The sequence below is a fragment of the Falco peregrinus genome, chromosome 3 (assembly GCF_023634155.1).
Source record: "Falco peregrinus isolate bFalPer1 chromosome 3, bFalPer1.pri, whole genome shotgun sequence".
NCBI lineage: Eukaryota > Metazoa > Chordata > Aves > Falconiformes > Falconidae > Falco > Falco peregrinus.
In genome coordinates, this window is record NC_073723.1 from 50542221 (window position 1) to 50555118 (window position 12898).

Genomic DNA, 12898 nt, shown 5'->3' on the forward strand with positions numbered 1-12898 from the left:
GGGACCCAAATTAAGGACTCAGACAAGGGACTTCTGGTCTGGTCACCTGCCAGGGCTGTCCCGGGACAGCCTCAGCCCCAGTGTCTAGCTGTGAAACCCATCATGACAACAAAAAAACAGAGCACCTTTTGGACTAAGTGGGGGTCTCTGCCTGGGAGTGTGGGATGCAGGTTTTGACTGTGCAGGACTTATTATGGGATGTTTAGGGGAGGAATTAAAGGTGGGGAAAGGGATTCAGCGATTTGGTGACAAACAAGTAGGGGAAAATAGAGCATTAAGGGGGAGAAAAAAGGGTTGGTCACATGTAAATGGTTTTCTGGTCATTATGCTTTTCTGACCATGCCCTAACCCTCGTCAGTGCAGTCTGTTCTATTGTCTTTATTAAATTCCTTAAATTATTTTCCAGGGAAAGGGATTCTGTGGTGTGTGATTCTGTGCGTGCGTGTGTGTGTGATCTTCTGTGCCTGCAGCTGGAGAGGGGCTGAGGCCTTAGGGGCTTGTATGCTCAGCTGTTAGCAACTGGGAAGATTGGGATCCAGGGGTAGCTGCAGGGCAGACTGTCGACACTGTACATACATACACATAAATTCTCATGAGAGGATGTCCATCCTGCTCAGCCAGAGAAGGAAGCAGGATGAGGCTGTTGGTGCTGTTTGTGCGACTGCTCTGTGTGTTTGTATGTGATCTGAGTGGTTGGTCATATGATAAGTATATACATAGTATATACTTATCCACATATATATATGAATACATGTACTGTGTATGTGTGCTCCATGTGCATATGCCTATTGTGGATACTGTCACTACTGCTTGGATCTGGGGGCATGGAGCTGCAGTAGGCTTCCCTTCCAAGCTTTCAGATCCAGCTCAATACATATTCCCCTGAACAAAATCCGAAGTAGATGATGCCCGAAAATTATAGGGGTGAGGGGTTAGTTAAAAATTACACTATGTGTAAACATAAGGCTGCTGATGATTTATTTAGACATAAGTAATTGAAAAAAGTAGGTTGAAAGTCTATATTTTATTAACTTCCATTGTTTTGGGGGGAAAGACGTAGATCACAGTTTTCAAAATTTCTTGGAAGTGACACCACTGATTCTGTGGCACAAAGCTCATTTTACACAAAGCAGACAAACTGGGGTTGAATCCACTTCATTTAATTTTATTGCTTTAGAAGCTAAAGGGGCTTCTTTAGGGTCTCCAGATTACAGACCTTTTTTTAGAGTGGGCGGAGTCATCCTCTCCTTCCCTTGTCTATCATGGAAGCTGCAACAAAAGCAGCTGATTTTTAAAGAGCTAAATCTGAAATCTATACTACCATTAGAAGCTAGATAGAGCAAGAAAGAGAACCATCAATGTACTTGCACTGTAAAATCTAAGATAGGTCTCATATGAGAGGTCACCTTTCTGTGGCTGCTCTTTTCATTACTGCTGCTGGGCATAGAGTTAATTGCCCTTAAATAATCTATACTAGCGTACAGTAATTAAAGACAAACAAACAAACCCCAAAACAAACAAAGAATCAAAATGCTCTTATTATCCTGTTTTAACTTCTGGTCAGTCTTGAAGTGGTCAGACAGTTGGACTAGATGATCATTGTAGATCCTTTCTAACTGAATATATTCTAGTCTAAAAGCCAAACCTCAAAACTACCAAGAATGTTTTTTTCCAGGAAAATAATCTGGGATATACTGTGTTATAGAATGTAGACTGTGCATGGATCTTCTGAAGTATTAAAGCCTGATACATAGCATCCTGAACAAACATCACAGGACTCCTTCCCAAAGGCAAATTTCATTTCAATATTACTTTTTGACCCTACTACTCCTTTCAGAATGCTGTCTTGATTTAATGTTCTTTAGCGTGCTCCCCACTCCCCACCCCCCCACCCCCCCATTTTATACTAATTGATTATCAGGTCAAAATTGGTTTTAGCTGTAGTTCTTGGTTCTAGTGCTGTTTCCATCCCTCCACATATTTTTTCATGGGATCATGGTCACACATAAAGATATAGCCAGTTTTCTTGTTCCCAGTCAAAACTTCCTAAACATCATTTGCGATTCTCAGTGTACAGGTAACTGTTGTGATTTTTAAAATCATAATAACGCGTTGACATCATTATGTAATTTGATGTAAATAGTTCTCACTGCTCTCTCAATTGCTGAAGCTTTGAAACTGCAGTAAAACAATTTGTTCATAGACAATCATTAAATAAGATCTCCTTTCTAATGTCTATAATTACATCTGATTTACATACAAAGTATGAAAACAGAAAGCACTTCCCCCATCTCTAGTGGAGGGGGACTGAAGTATTGTATTGATTTTATCAAACTATACCTATTTTAAGCAAAAATAACTGTCTGATCTTATTTAATCAGAATGGAATTACTTTTCATTTTGGTCATCTTCAACAGCTTCCCCACTCAGCTTTTTACCATACTTCTACATTTCCCCCTTGATTTTGCTAAACAGCGCCAGAGATTTCTGGCTGCATTGACGTTTTTCCTTGTGCACAGGCTTTTAGATATAAATACTTCACAAATAGCAAAGCTCACCCAAAACATAGCTAATTGCACCTACATTTGCCTAAAGAGGTAAATTGGGATGGACAGAGGTAAGAACTGGTGATGAATACACCTGGGCAAATTCTTTATTCTTCTACTACGAAGTCTGTCTGCCACGATAAAGCGATCATCTGAATAACATAAATTTGACTATGTAATTCCTCTCATTTCAGAAAAAAAGGGTAAAAAATAATTTTGCATATAAAAACAACTGAAAGTTTATTGATTTTGACTGTACTATTTTTTGAAAATAAAAATATCTGATCCTACCTCTTCACAGGCGGTCCTGAAATCCATGTGCTATGACACAGCAAGTGATATTTGTCTAAAATGGAGAGAAAGATTTCATTAGAATGAAAAAGATACTGCAAAACATAAAAGCTATCTGTCCGTGCTGAGCAACTGCAATTCCCTTTGTTAGGTCCAGCTATAGTCACCACTTAAAAAGAGAAATGATCAAAGATGAAACAGGATTAGGAAGTATAAGGTGTTAGAAGTTGTTCCTGGTCCTTACAAAATACACAGTCCAGTTTCACTGAATATGATGAAAGGAATGTTTATGCTTCCACAATCATGGGGCATTCAAACTTACTTTTCGTACTGCAAGCATAAATGTCTTTTTTCCCCAAAAAATAAGAGTATAATAGAATGTAACAGAAATTGAGACAATTAAGTTACTTTTCAGAATACCCTCTCTCCCTTAAAAGACTCTGGTTTGTTGTTTGTTTTTTCCCTCCCCTAATTAAAATCCATCATGCACCAAAACCTTTTGTCTCACATTTTATTAACATATATAATCTCTCCAAAGAAGTCAGTGTCATTTAACCGTGTCTACTATACAGAAATATTTATGAGGGAAAAAAAAAATGTTAGAAAAGTCAGGAATCTGTGTGAGTGCTCGCAAAATGTCATGCCAAAGCCTGTGTTTATTACTTTGCTTGGCCTTTACCTAAAGTGTATTCATCCCAATGCACACTTATGCATTCATTTATTTACGAGATAAAGCCACTGGCACAGGCTGTTATGAGAGGATAATAACAGTGTCCTGCTGCTGGTTCTGCAACAGAAATAAATACTCATGCATCAGTCAATAATATTTCCAGGAAACACTTCCTGGGCAAAACAGTAATTTCATTCAATGGGTGGAGAAATTAAACCTGCAACAAAATCCTCTACATCAACCATTTGCTATTCTGTATTAATTATGTGCTTACAATTATTTGTATATAGTACTCAAAGCTCCAACACAGAATTTGCCCCGTTAGCCTAAGTTTATAATAAAATTACACAAGCTGTACCTCATATAGCAAAAAAAGAGTAAGTCATAATAATAATAACAAAACCTCTTAATCTCTTAATTAAGTCTTTTAGATTTTTTTGCTGCTCTGAATGGAATTTTATTATACCAAAGCACACGCACACACATGAGGTTAATGTTCTCTATTTACTGAGCTCTGCCTGGATGACAGCCTGTGCTCTAGACTAATTTCTAGCAGAGTTAGCTTAGGTTACAATGCACAAGTTTAAACTGGACCTGTTATCATTCCTTCCTTATCAGCTTTACAAGTGCACCAAGATCCAACAAAGAACTGTATCTGTAATTCCGCTGTCAAAGTGCTCATAAAAAGCAAGGTCACTATTACCATCTTGGAGACTTTGCACTCTGGTGGAACTGTCATTGTGCAATGAAGTATGTTTCCTTTCAAGTTTTATGAACTCTCTTTCCAGGTGCTGAGTAAGCTGAAGGAGGCTTTACTCACCTTAGCAAAGTATTCTGAGGACATTTTAGCCTTCTGGATCTATAAACATATATATCTTTAAAATATAAACTGAAATACTGCACAGTGTTCTGAGGCCCTGATTATGTCAGGTATGTACATCAGTAATTCCTACTGCAGTCAAAACTGTATTCACTTATGTTATGGTCTGTCTTATCAATAGAAGTTCTTCAGAGTTTGGATTTGGGCAATTTTGGTTCCACAGTCAATGACAATTCTTCTTTGGTTCCTTTTTGGCTACTTTGATCTAAATCCTACGTAATCCAGGTAATTTCCACAAGTATTAATCCATTTTCTTGTGTGTTTTGTTGTTTGGGGTTTTTTTGTTATGCATTATGCATTTATTTGCTTATTTCAGAAATATTTGTATTACCACATAGAAGAACATTCAACAACAACTAGGCTTCACAGCATCATAACTGATTGTGTATAGAGCTCACGATCTAAAATAACTTCTAATTCTGCTCAGACTGTAATTTAGCAATCTTAGAAGTATGAAGCTTCACATGAATACCAAATTCTTTATTCAAAAACCCTTTAAAACCTCTTTTAAAATCCTTTTTTAAAACCCCAACATTTTAAACAGCACTGCCATTAACTCTGGTATGCTCAAAATTATTTCTGAAAGGTAGGGGTCATAATTCCCTGTCCTACACCTTTAGGGCTCTCATGGCAAACAGAGCCCTTGGCCTTCAGAGAGACAGTCATCAAATTATAAATATTGCCTCCCACTACCTGTCGATACTTGATGAATTTAGAATCATAGATTCATAGAACCATAAAATCATTTAGATTGGAAAAGACCTTTGAGATCATCAAGTCCAACCATTAATCCAGGACTGCCAAGTCCACCACTAAACCATGTCACTAAGCACTGCATCTATGCATCCTTTATACACTATCTTCCACCACCTCCCTGGGCAACCTGTTCCAATGCTTGACCACCCTTTCAGTGAAGAAATTCTTTCTAATATCCGATCTAAACCTCCGCTGGCTCAACTTGAGGCCATTTCCTCTTGTCCTGTCACTAGTTATCTGGGAGATGAGACCGACCCTTTCAGGGAGCTGTAGAGACCAGTAAGGTCCCCGCTAAGTCTCCTCTTCTCCAGGATAAACAACCCCAGCTCCCTCAGCTGCTCCTCACAAGACTTGTCCTCCAGACCCTTCACCAGCTTCATTGCCCTGCTTCATTTACCTGCCAATCGCCTTGATCATACCTGCTTTTTTTCCCTACATGCTAAATTACAAATAGGTAAAAGAAAATATACAACAAATACTGTCCTGACATCCATTTTCTACAGAAATAACTTCCTTGTTTCATACAGAAAGTTTGCACACAGAGTTTCTTCTGTGTAGACTGGTTAGAGGCAATTTTTCATCATCTGTGACAACCACTTTTACTATTAAAATATCTAAAATGTAAATCTGGAACTACGTAAGTATCATTACAAAATATATAATATTCATTGCAATGAGTGCACCTGTTTCTCAAGCATTCAATAGCTCAGTTACCAATCTTTGTAATATAGCTGCCACTGCTTCTGTATCCCTCTGTCTTCTACCGAATCTTGCCTGCGGCTGCATACAGAGAAGCTAAGCCCATTATCAATGTTCTTTTTCTGACTATCAGCAATTTTGTAACACTTGATATTTTAGAAACAGCACATACAAGGTTTGATTACAAAGGCAAGTAACTCATAAATCAGCTCAGAAACATCATTTCCAGCATTTACACCATAAATAAACACTCTAGATGATTAAATTACAGGAACACATATAATGCATCATGCAGAAATGTTACGATCTTATGCTGGTAAAATGCCTCAGTGATTAGAAACTGTCTCCTCCTGCATTACATGAAAAAAGGCAGAAAATATAAAGCCAAGTAATTTCAAAAATAAAACATGTAAAACGACAAACTGTGAAACCCACTGCTGACAGATATCCCCCATCAGTCTCTGGCTAACCTCTGCAATCTGTTTATCTCTAAATCACAGCAACTTTCAACAGAGCACCTTTCAAGCTCTTTTAGGAGCTTCCTTCAGTCTACTGGCTATCAGCCCACAGCACCCTTCAGCCTCAATATTTGATCTTTTTTTGTCCCTCCCCAGCCTTAGATTGCTTAGTGACAAACTGTGCACCAAAGGGTGAGAAAGGAGCTGCCTCTGGCTCTGAAGGGAGCAAACAGAAACATGTCAGGATAGAGTAGAGTGTGCAAGGACATGGGGACGCATAAGCAGTGTGCATTACTCAAAGAGAAAGAATGGCTCCAAGAGCAGTGAAGCTTCCTCTGAATGGGTTGGGAACCACTGCATACAAAATATGTAAACAAGCAAGCTTTGAAAAGTTACTTTCATTCCTTTCAACTTAATTTGCAATCTGCACTTCCTCCAAAACTGAGTTACCAAACACATTTAGCTCATCTCTGCTGATTGTAAAGGAGGTAACACATGACAGACAGGTTGGGAAAAGAAATTGACACCCCCTTGACAGAACAAGCAGTTATTCAATACTGAAGAAACATTTACCAAACAGTATTATTAAAGCATTTGTGTTCTAAAGGGAAATCAATGGCAAAAACATAACAGTAACGTTGAAGGCTATGGCAGCCCTCAGAGACAAAGCTTCATTTAGGATAATGCATTGAGCACTTGAGCTATGCTCTGATTTTCTTATAATAAATCATGTCATATTCCAGTGGTATAATAAATGTAATTTCACAAAGTAATTCCATGACTGAATACTCCAGTATACTTAATAAAATAAGATAGCAAACCAAAAGAAAATTTCATGTGCACACAACAGTAGTAGGAGACACTGTAAAGTGTTGGGAACATCACAAGCCGAATAAAATACTATTGAAGCAATAGCAGGAAAGACTTCATTCTGAAGGTTACTGGTGAAAAGTAAGAATACAATACTGTATGCACAAGTAACAAGTTTATGAAGAAATTATGCATTGCCAAATGCAATTTAATTTCGCATACGATATCACTGCAGCTTGTGTAGTTCTTACTTGCTGGAGATAAGCCACAAAAATTGTTATTGTCTGAGAACTATCTGAATTGCTAACTGGGAAACAGAATAAAACCATATTTCAAAGGCACAAATATCAGATCTGCAACTAACTGTGATAATGGTTCACTAATCAACTTCATCTTTGACTTCTCAAGTCCTTATTCTGCTCCCATTCTTTCCAACACCTTTTGTGCTCTGCATTTTGGAGGTGTCTGAAGGGCACCATATCTGTCACTCTTGCCTGTTTTAGGAAGTGAAACACACATTTGTAACTCTGAAGGGCCTTTTTTTTTTTTTTTTTTTTAAGCAATAATTAAAAAAAAAAGATCCGAAAGCATCTCTATTGTAAATAGGGAAAGAAGGGTTAGAAATTATCCTTACACATAGCACAGCTGGTCCTCTGTGCTTGAAGGGAAATAAAAATAGTTTAGGGAAAAAAGAAGTATTACATTAAATACAAATTCCATGAAGGTACACTCACTCCATCCAGCTTGCCACACGGTGTTTAGTACAGGAAGAGTGGTCATAGGCATGCAGACAGCATAGTAAATCAAAAGATCAGTTTAGTAACCACAGATTAATAAAACCCTATTCAGTTACTGTTTTCCAGCACACTTGAATAATATTTTGTTTGAACACTGAGTTACTTATGTTCAGTTAACATAGTGATTTTCAATAATTTATCACAGTAACATACTGGACTTGTCTGGTCTCTAGATCCAAACACGGAGTCATACTTCTCTCATAGAGTTCAACACATGAAGGGGGATCTATATATCCCCTGCACAGAATTACAGCTTTAAGAAACTAATTTAAGTAGAAAGATGCTCATAAAGCTGGAGGCCCCTAACCTGCATGAACTTCAATCTACCTGACAGTTCAAGGACTGAGATGAAATTTGAACTCGGCAAAACTGTGCACTTCTTTAGCAATGAGGAAAATAATCACCTGACAAAGCTTTTTCACAAAATGTTCAGCTCTTAGCAAAGCTCGTGCTTCAAAGGAATTGAAGTTGGCAATTAGTAGCTAACAAGGTTTTTAATGTTTAATTCATTTTACCTTTGTTAAAACAAGAATGATAATTTACCTGCATGTCATAATTTATTACTTTACTTGCAAGCATTTTTAATCAGCAAGCCCAATAAAGGATTCAATATATAAACAACATTTTTTTAAGAATCAATGAGCCACAAAGCAATATTAACTCAATGAACGTATCTTGGGCTCCTGATTGTTTATCCAGTACTGTTTGCACTAACAATTATCTAGTGCCTCCCAGAACAAATACGCACAAAATGACATAAGTAACCCAGTCTGTTCTGGCACGGCAAAAGCAATCTGATGGAAATGGCAAAGCAAAAAAAAAAAACCAATGGAACATGAAGTTTTTTGGAGGGAAAAAGCAGTACTACAGGACAAGCACCTGAAAAAGGTGAGGTTAAATGCCAATAGGCTGCCACTGTACGTCTTTATGTGAAATGCTCTATGGCAAACTGGAATAAGAAAGTTTGGCTTTGGGTCAAAGCCTGGAATGTTGCTAGAAAAAAAAAAACACACCAAAACCAAAAAAACCAACAACCAAAGAACTTGTGTCTGATCTGTTGCTTTTCCAACAAACTTCACACTTTTCCACTCACATTCGGTGAATGTGTCTAAATACAATTAGTTACTTCACTTCAAGGAGAGCTAGCCCAGATGTCAGAGCCCAAGCAGGGTCTAAATGTCTCCTCATTCTTAACTGCTCTGGAGGCAGCGTGAACTGTATCATGATTTAGACTCTCATTTTTGCCTAAATAACCTTGCCTTATATCAAAGACGAACAGAAGTTGTTCTCTTAACTATCTGGCACTGCAGTCTGGTTTTTCTTTCCCTTATCTCTCAACACAGAATTTGCTTATAGAAGAGGTACTGGCATTCCTCTGTCAAGACAACTGCTTCCCAGTCAAATACAATTTTCATGCCTCTGGCATTATGCCTAATGCTAATAGTTTGAAATGAGACTTTCCACATCATATTGCATCTTTGGATTTCACTGGGGGGGGGGGGGGGGGCAGGCAGATAAAGAGGCATTATACAAATCTTCTAAAGGAAGTTAGGAAATAAATTCATGGTTGTAAACACTCAGGACACTTCTTACTTTGCCAGGCTCTTGGGAATTGTTTGGATACTGAAGTAAGCTAAAGACAGGCATGCTTCCACTTCTTCAAGTACTGAGCATGCATTTTCAAATTAACAAGAAAGTAAGAAAACTTAATGACAATGTCATAGTTTAATCAAAGTTTTGTCTTTGTCTTACCTACAACTTAGGACAGCTAATGTAATAAAAGAGACATTTAGCCCTTTTAGGTCCAATGGAACTAGACTTCAGAATCATGTGGTAATAACTAAATGTATATATATTTAAATAACAATAAAAGTTTCAAAAATTTTCCTGTGTGAGCAAAACAAGGTGGATTGTTGCAAACTAAGATAAAATGACTCACAAATAGGGAGGTGCAAAACATCAGTATGACCACACAAGGAAATGAGCGTACAAAATATTTTTGAGTTTTATATACCCACAGACTAAGCAAATTTGTATGCACCATATATAATAAGGGAGTGGTAAAATGCACTTAGTGAAATTGTTTGGACTAAATATATTCCTTTAGGAACTGGATTCTCTTTTCACAAAAGTCAGTGACAAAATCCCTACTAATCCCAGCTTTGCCACTTCAGAATCAGACTAAAAAAACATTAATGCAATACCAGCATATAATTTATATTTCCTCACTGATAACAGGACTGTCTCTCCATTTCTGTACGCAACTTAAAAATAAGAATGTTTAAAATTAACTCTTGTTGATACTCTAGTCTGCCATGCTCTTTGTGCAGTGTTTTGGATGTATATATTACAGGGTATTTGTACAAGAACATTTACAATTAGCAAAAAGTATGGAAAAAAACCAAATGGAATAAATTTACTTCAAAAAAATCTTAGAAGGTCTCATTCTTTCAGCAATTCCTTTAATGGCTGTATTTACTTGGCATAAAAGGACATTTTTACATGCTAATGATTAAATGAGTGTGGACAGTGTAATCCATTAATGATTTTCCCTTTAATTTCCCCCAAATTGAACAGTATTATAATGTCATTTAAAAGACAAGTGTTGCAGTTTGTAAGTAGAACAACATGGCGTGCCATTAAAAAAAAAAAAAAAAAAGAAGATTTTATTCTGGTATGCTTTGACTTTTAGTAAATGGAAATAGCATAATACTACTTAATTATTTGAGACTATTAGACCCTACATAAATAACTGATAAATATATTTCTACCTGTATATATGCATATGTGTCAGGTCCAAAGTTAACTGCAGAAGGTCTTAATGGAAAAATAACAATTCACAGTGAAATCTGAAAAATGCGTGTTTCCCCCAGATGTTGAAGTATATAAATCCTGCTTAAAAAACAACAACAAAATAATAATGTATAATAAATAACAAATATTAAAACTAGATTAAATGAATTAAATGAAGGGATATGACACTACAGTACAGAAGACATCCACTGAATCAAATGAATACAAGCATGTTTTACTTCCAGTTTGCAAGTGTATAAGGTAGCACATATTTCCATTTTGTAAATTGATCAAAGTGTTTCCCATATACCAAGGAAAATGGAAACCAGGATTTCTCAACGGATATGACACCATTCCTGCTCATATGTTACAGTTTGAATCACAAACTCTATCTAGCATGTCTTAATAGAGTTTGAACTAATAAGATAAGCATAACTGAAAGAAATGAAAAAATCTAATCTCAGAGAACTTCAGAAATTTCATTTACTTTAATATAAACAAAATGACAAGTCATTTTAAATTGCCCCAGGACAAAAAAAAAATAAAATATCCAAGTTTCACTTGAAAATTCATACCCAATATAATATTTTATTTTGATCTTTCCTCATTTTGATGGCATTAAATTATTTGAGTAAGGTCAAAACATTTTCATTCTATTTTATCATTTGATCTTATGAAATGATTCATATTATTCAAAACAATATTCCTACTCTACACTGACAAAATGAAAACAATGTTTATTTTATATTACCAAGTTATATAGCACAATGTAATACATTTGTAAACAGTTTGAAATAGAGCAGTGGCAGTGTTTTAAGTTGCTTTCCTATTATGTCCAGAACTGTGAGTACACATTTTGTTCTGTATTTGTGGCAGAAGCTCCTAACTGGTTCGCACAGAACTGGACACCTTGTTGGGATGGGTCATCAAATGCAGCAGTGAAGGACCCTAGACTTTATCAGTCCTTTCTACCAAGATGGTAATAAAAATCACAGCAGCCCAACGAAAAAACTGGCATAATTTACCTTTCAGCGTTTCTTTCTGTATTAATATTTGAATTGAAGCTTGCTTTCTCCTTAGCAATTACCATCATCACTGTTTTTGCAGCTGCTAGTCAGTTTCCCCACTAGTAACCAGGAAATGGAATTAGGGTATGAGGGGTAAAAAGATGTGTTGAATATGCCTGGAAGCTACCTAGGAAGATGGGCAGAGAGACAGCTTCAGAGACTGTGAAATAACACTGAGTCAGTGCAAGCTGGCAGCACAGAAAAAAACAGGTATACCTGTTTTCATGACATCAACACTTAGAGACACTGAACTTAAATGACAACACATAGGTGAAATACCAAAGAGCAAGACAAATTAGACAATATAGGAAGAAGACCCCAAATTACTTATTTATGGGCCAAGGGATCTCTTTGTTGTACTGCAGCTTACACAAACTGTGTTGTTTATTGTGTCAGGTCATTGATCCTTCAATGTCACTGATTTTCTTCATGGCTGTTTTTTCTTCCTTTTCCAAAGTATGAACTTACAGATTTTCCCATAAATAACCAAGCTAATCACAAAAAAATACAAGGAATAATTTGAAAACCTGATTGATAAAAATATTTAAATTAATGTGATTAAGTGACCATTTGACCACTTCAGACTGAAGTTTGAACTGCAACTTAGCTTCTACTCTCAGGTCCTGTAATCAACAGTGACATTCCGGTCTAAGAAGAATTCCTATCAGAACAAGCATGCACACACTTCCATTGGTCACCGTTAAAATCTATGTATTTGATTGTCATCTCTGGGACGGCATAGCTATGGCATAGAGAGCACCCAAGGTTTATTCAGTTGCTGCTACAGTGTTGCCTTACCTGCAAAGTCACTTATAAACACTACCATTAAAAATTAATTGTCCTCAGGTTAAGGGGAAAAAAAGAGTGACCTATTTCAAATAGTTGCCAGTGAAGGGAAGCAGAATAATATTGTGCATGAACTAGGAATTTCTAGCCATCAGAGATATCATGGTCATGGTTTGCATAATCTTTGTCGCATTTCTCTTCTTTTCAGAGCAGATACTTCTGTAATTCATTACTTACAGAAAACAAACACCAATAACTTGGCTCAAAATTAATCAACATAATTAGATCTTCCACTTGAGTTTTTATATGATTGCAGCAAAAGCCTCTTTAACGCCTCTGGAATTC

The 12898-nt window shown here is 36.6% G+C and overlaps 1 protein-coding gene across 2 annotated transcripts in view; it reads right to left on the bottom strand.

Annotated features, from left to right (window-relative positions):
• Positions 1 to 12898, bottom strand: part of SNTG1 (syntrophin gamma 1) — a 358597-nt gene that overhangs the window by 174081 nt on the left and 171618 nt on the right. For both annotated transcript variants that reach the window (XM_055800561.1, XM_055800560.1), the window contains exon 2: positions 2838 to 2892. In XM_055800561.1, coding sequence (XP_055656536.1) covers positions 2838 to 2864 — 27 coding nt within the window. In that variant the 5' untranslated portion in view covers positions 2865 to 2892. The remainder of the gene's footprint in view (positions 1 to 2837; positions 2893 to 12898) is intronic.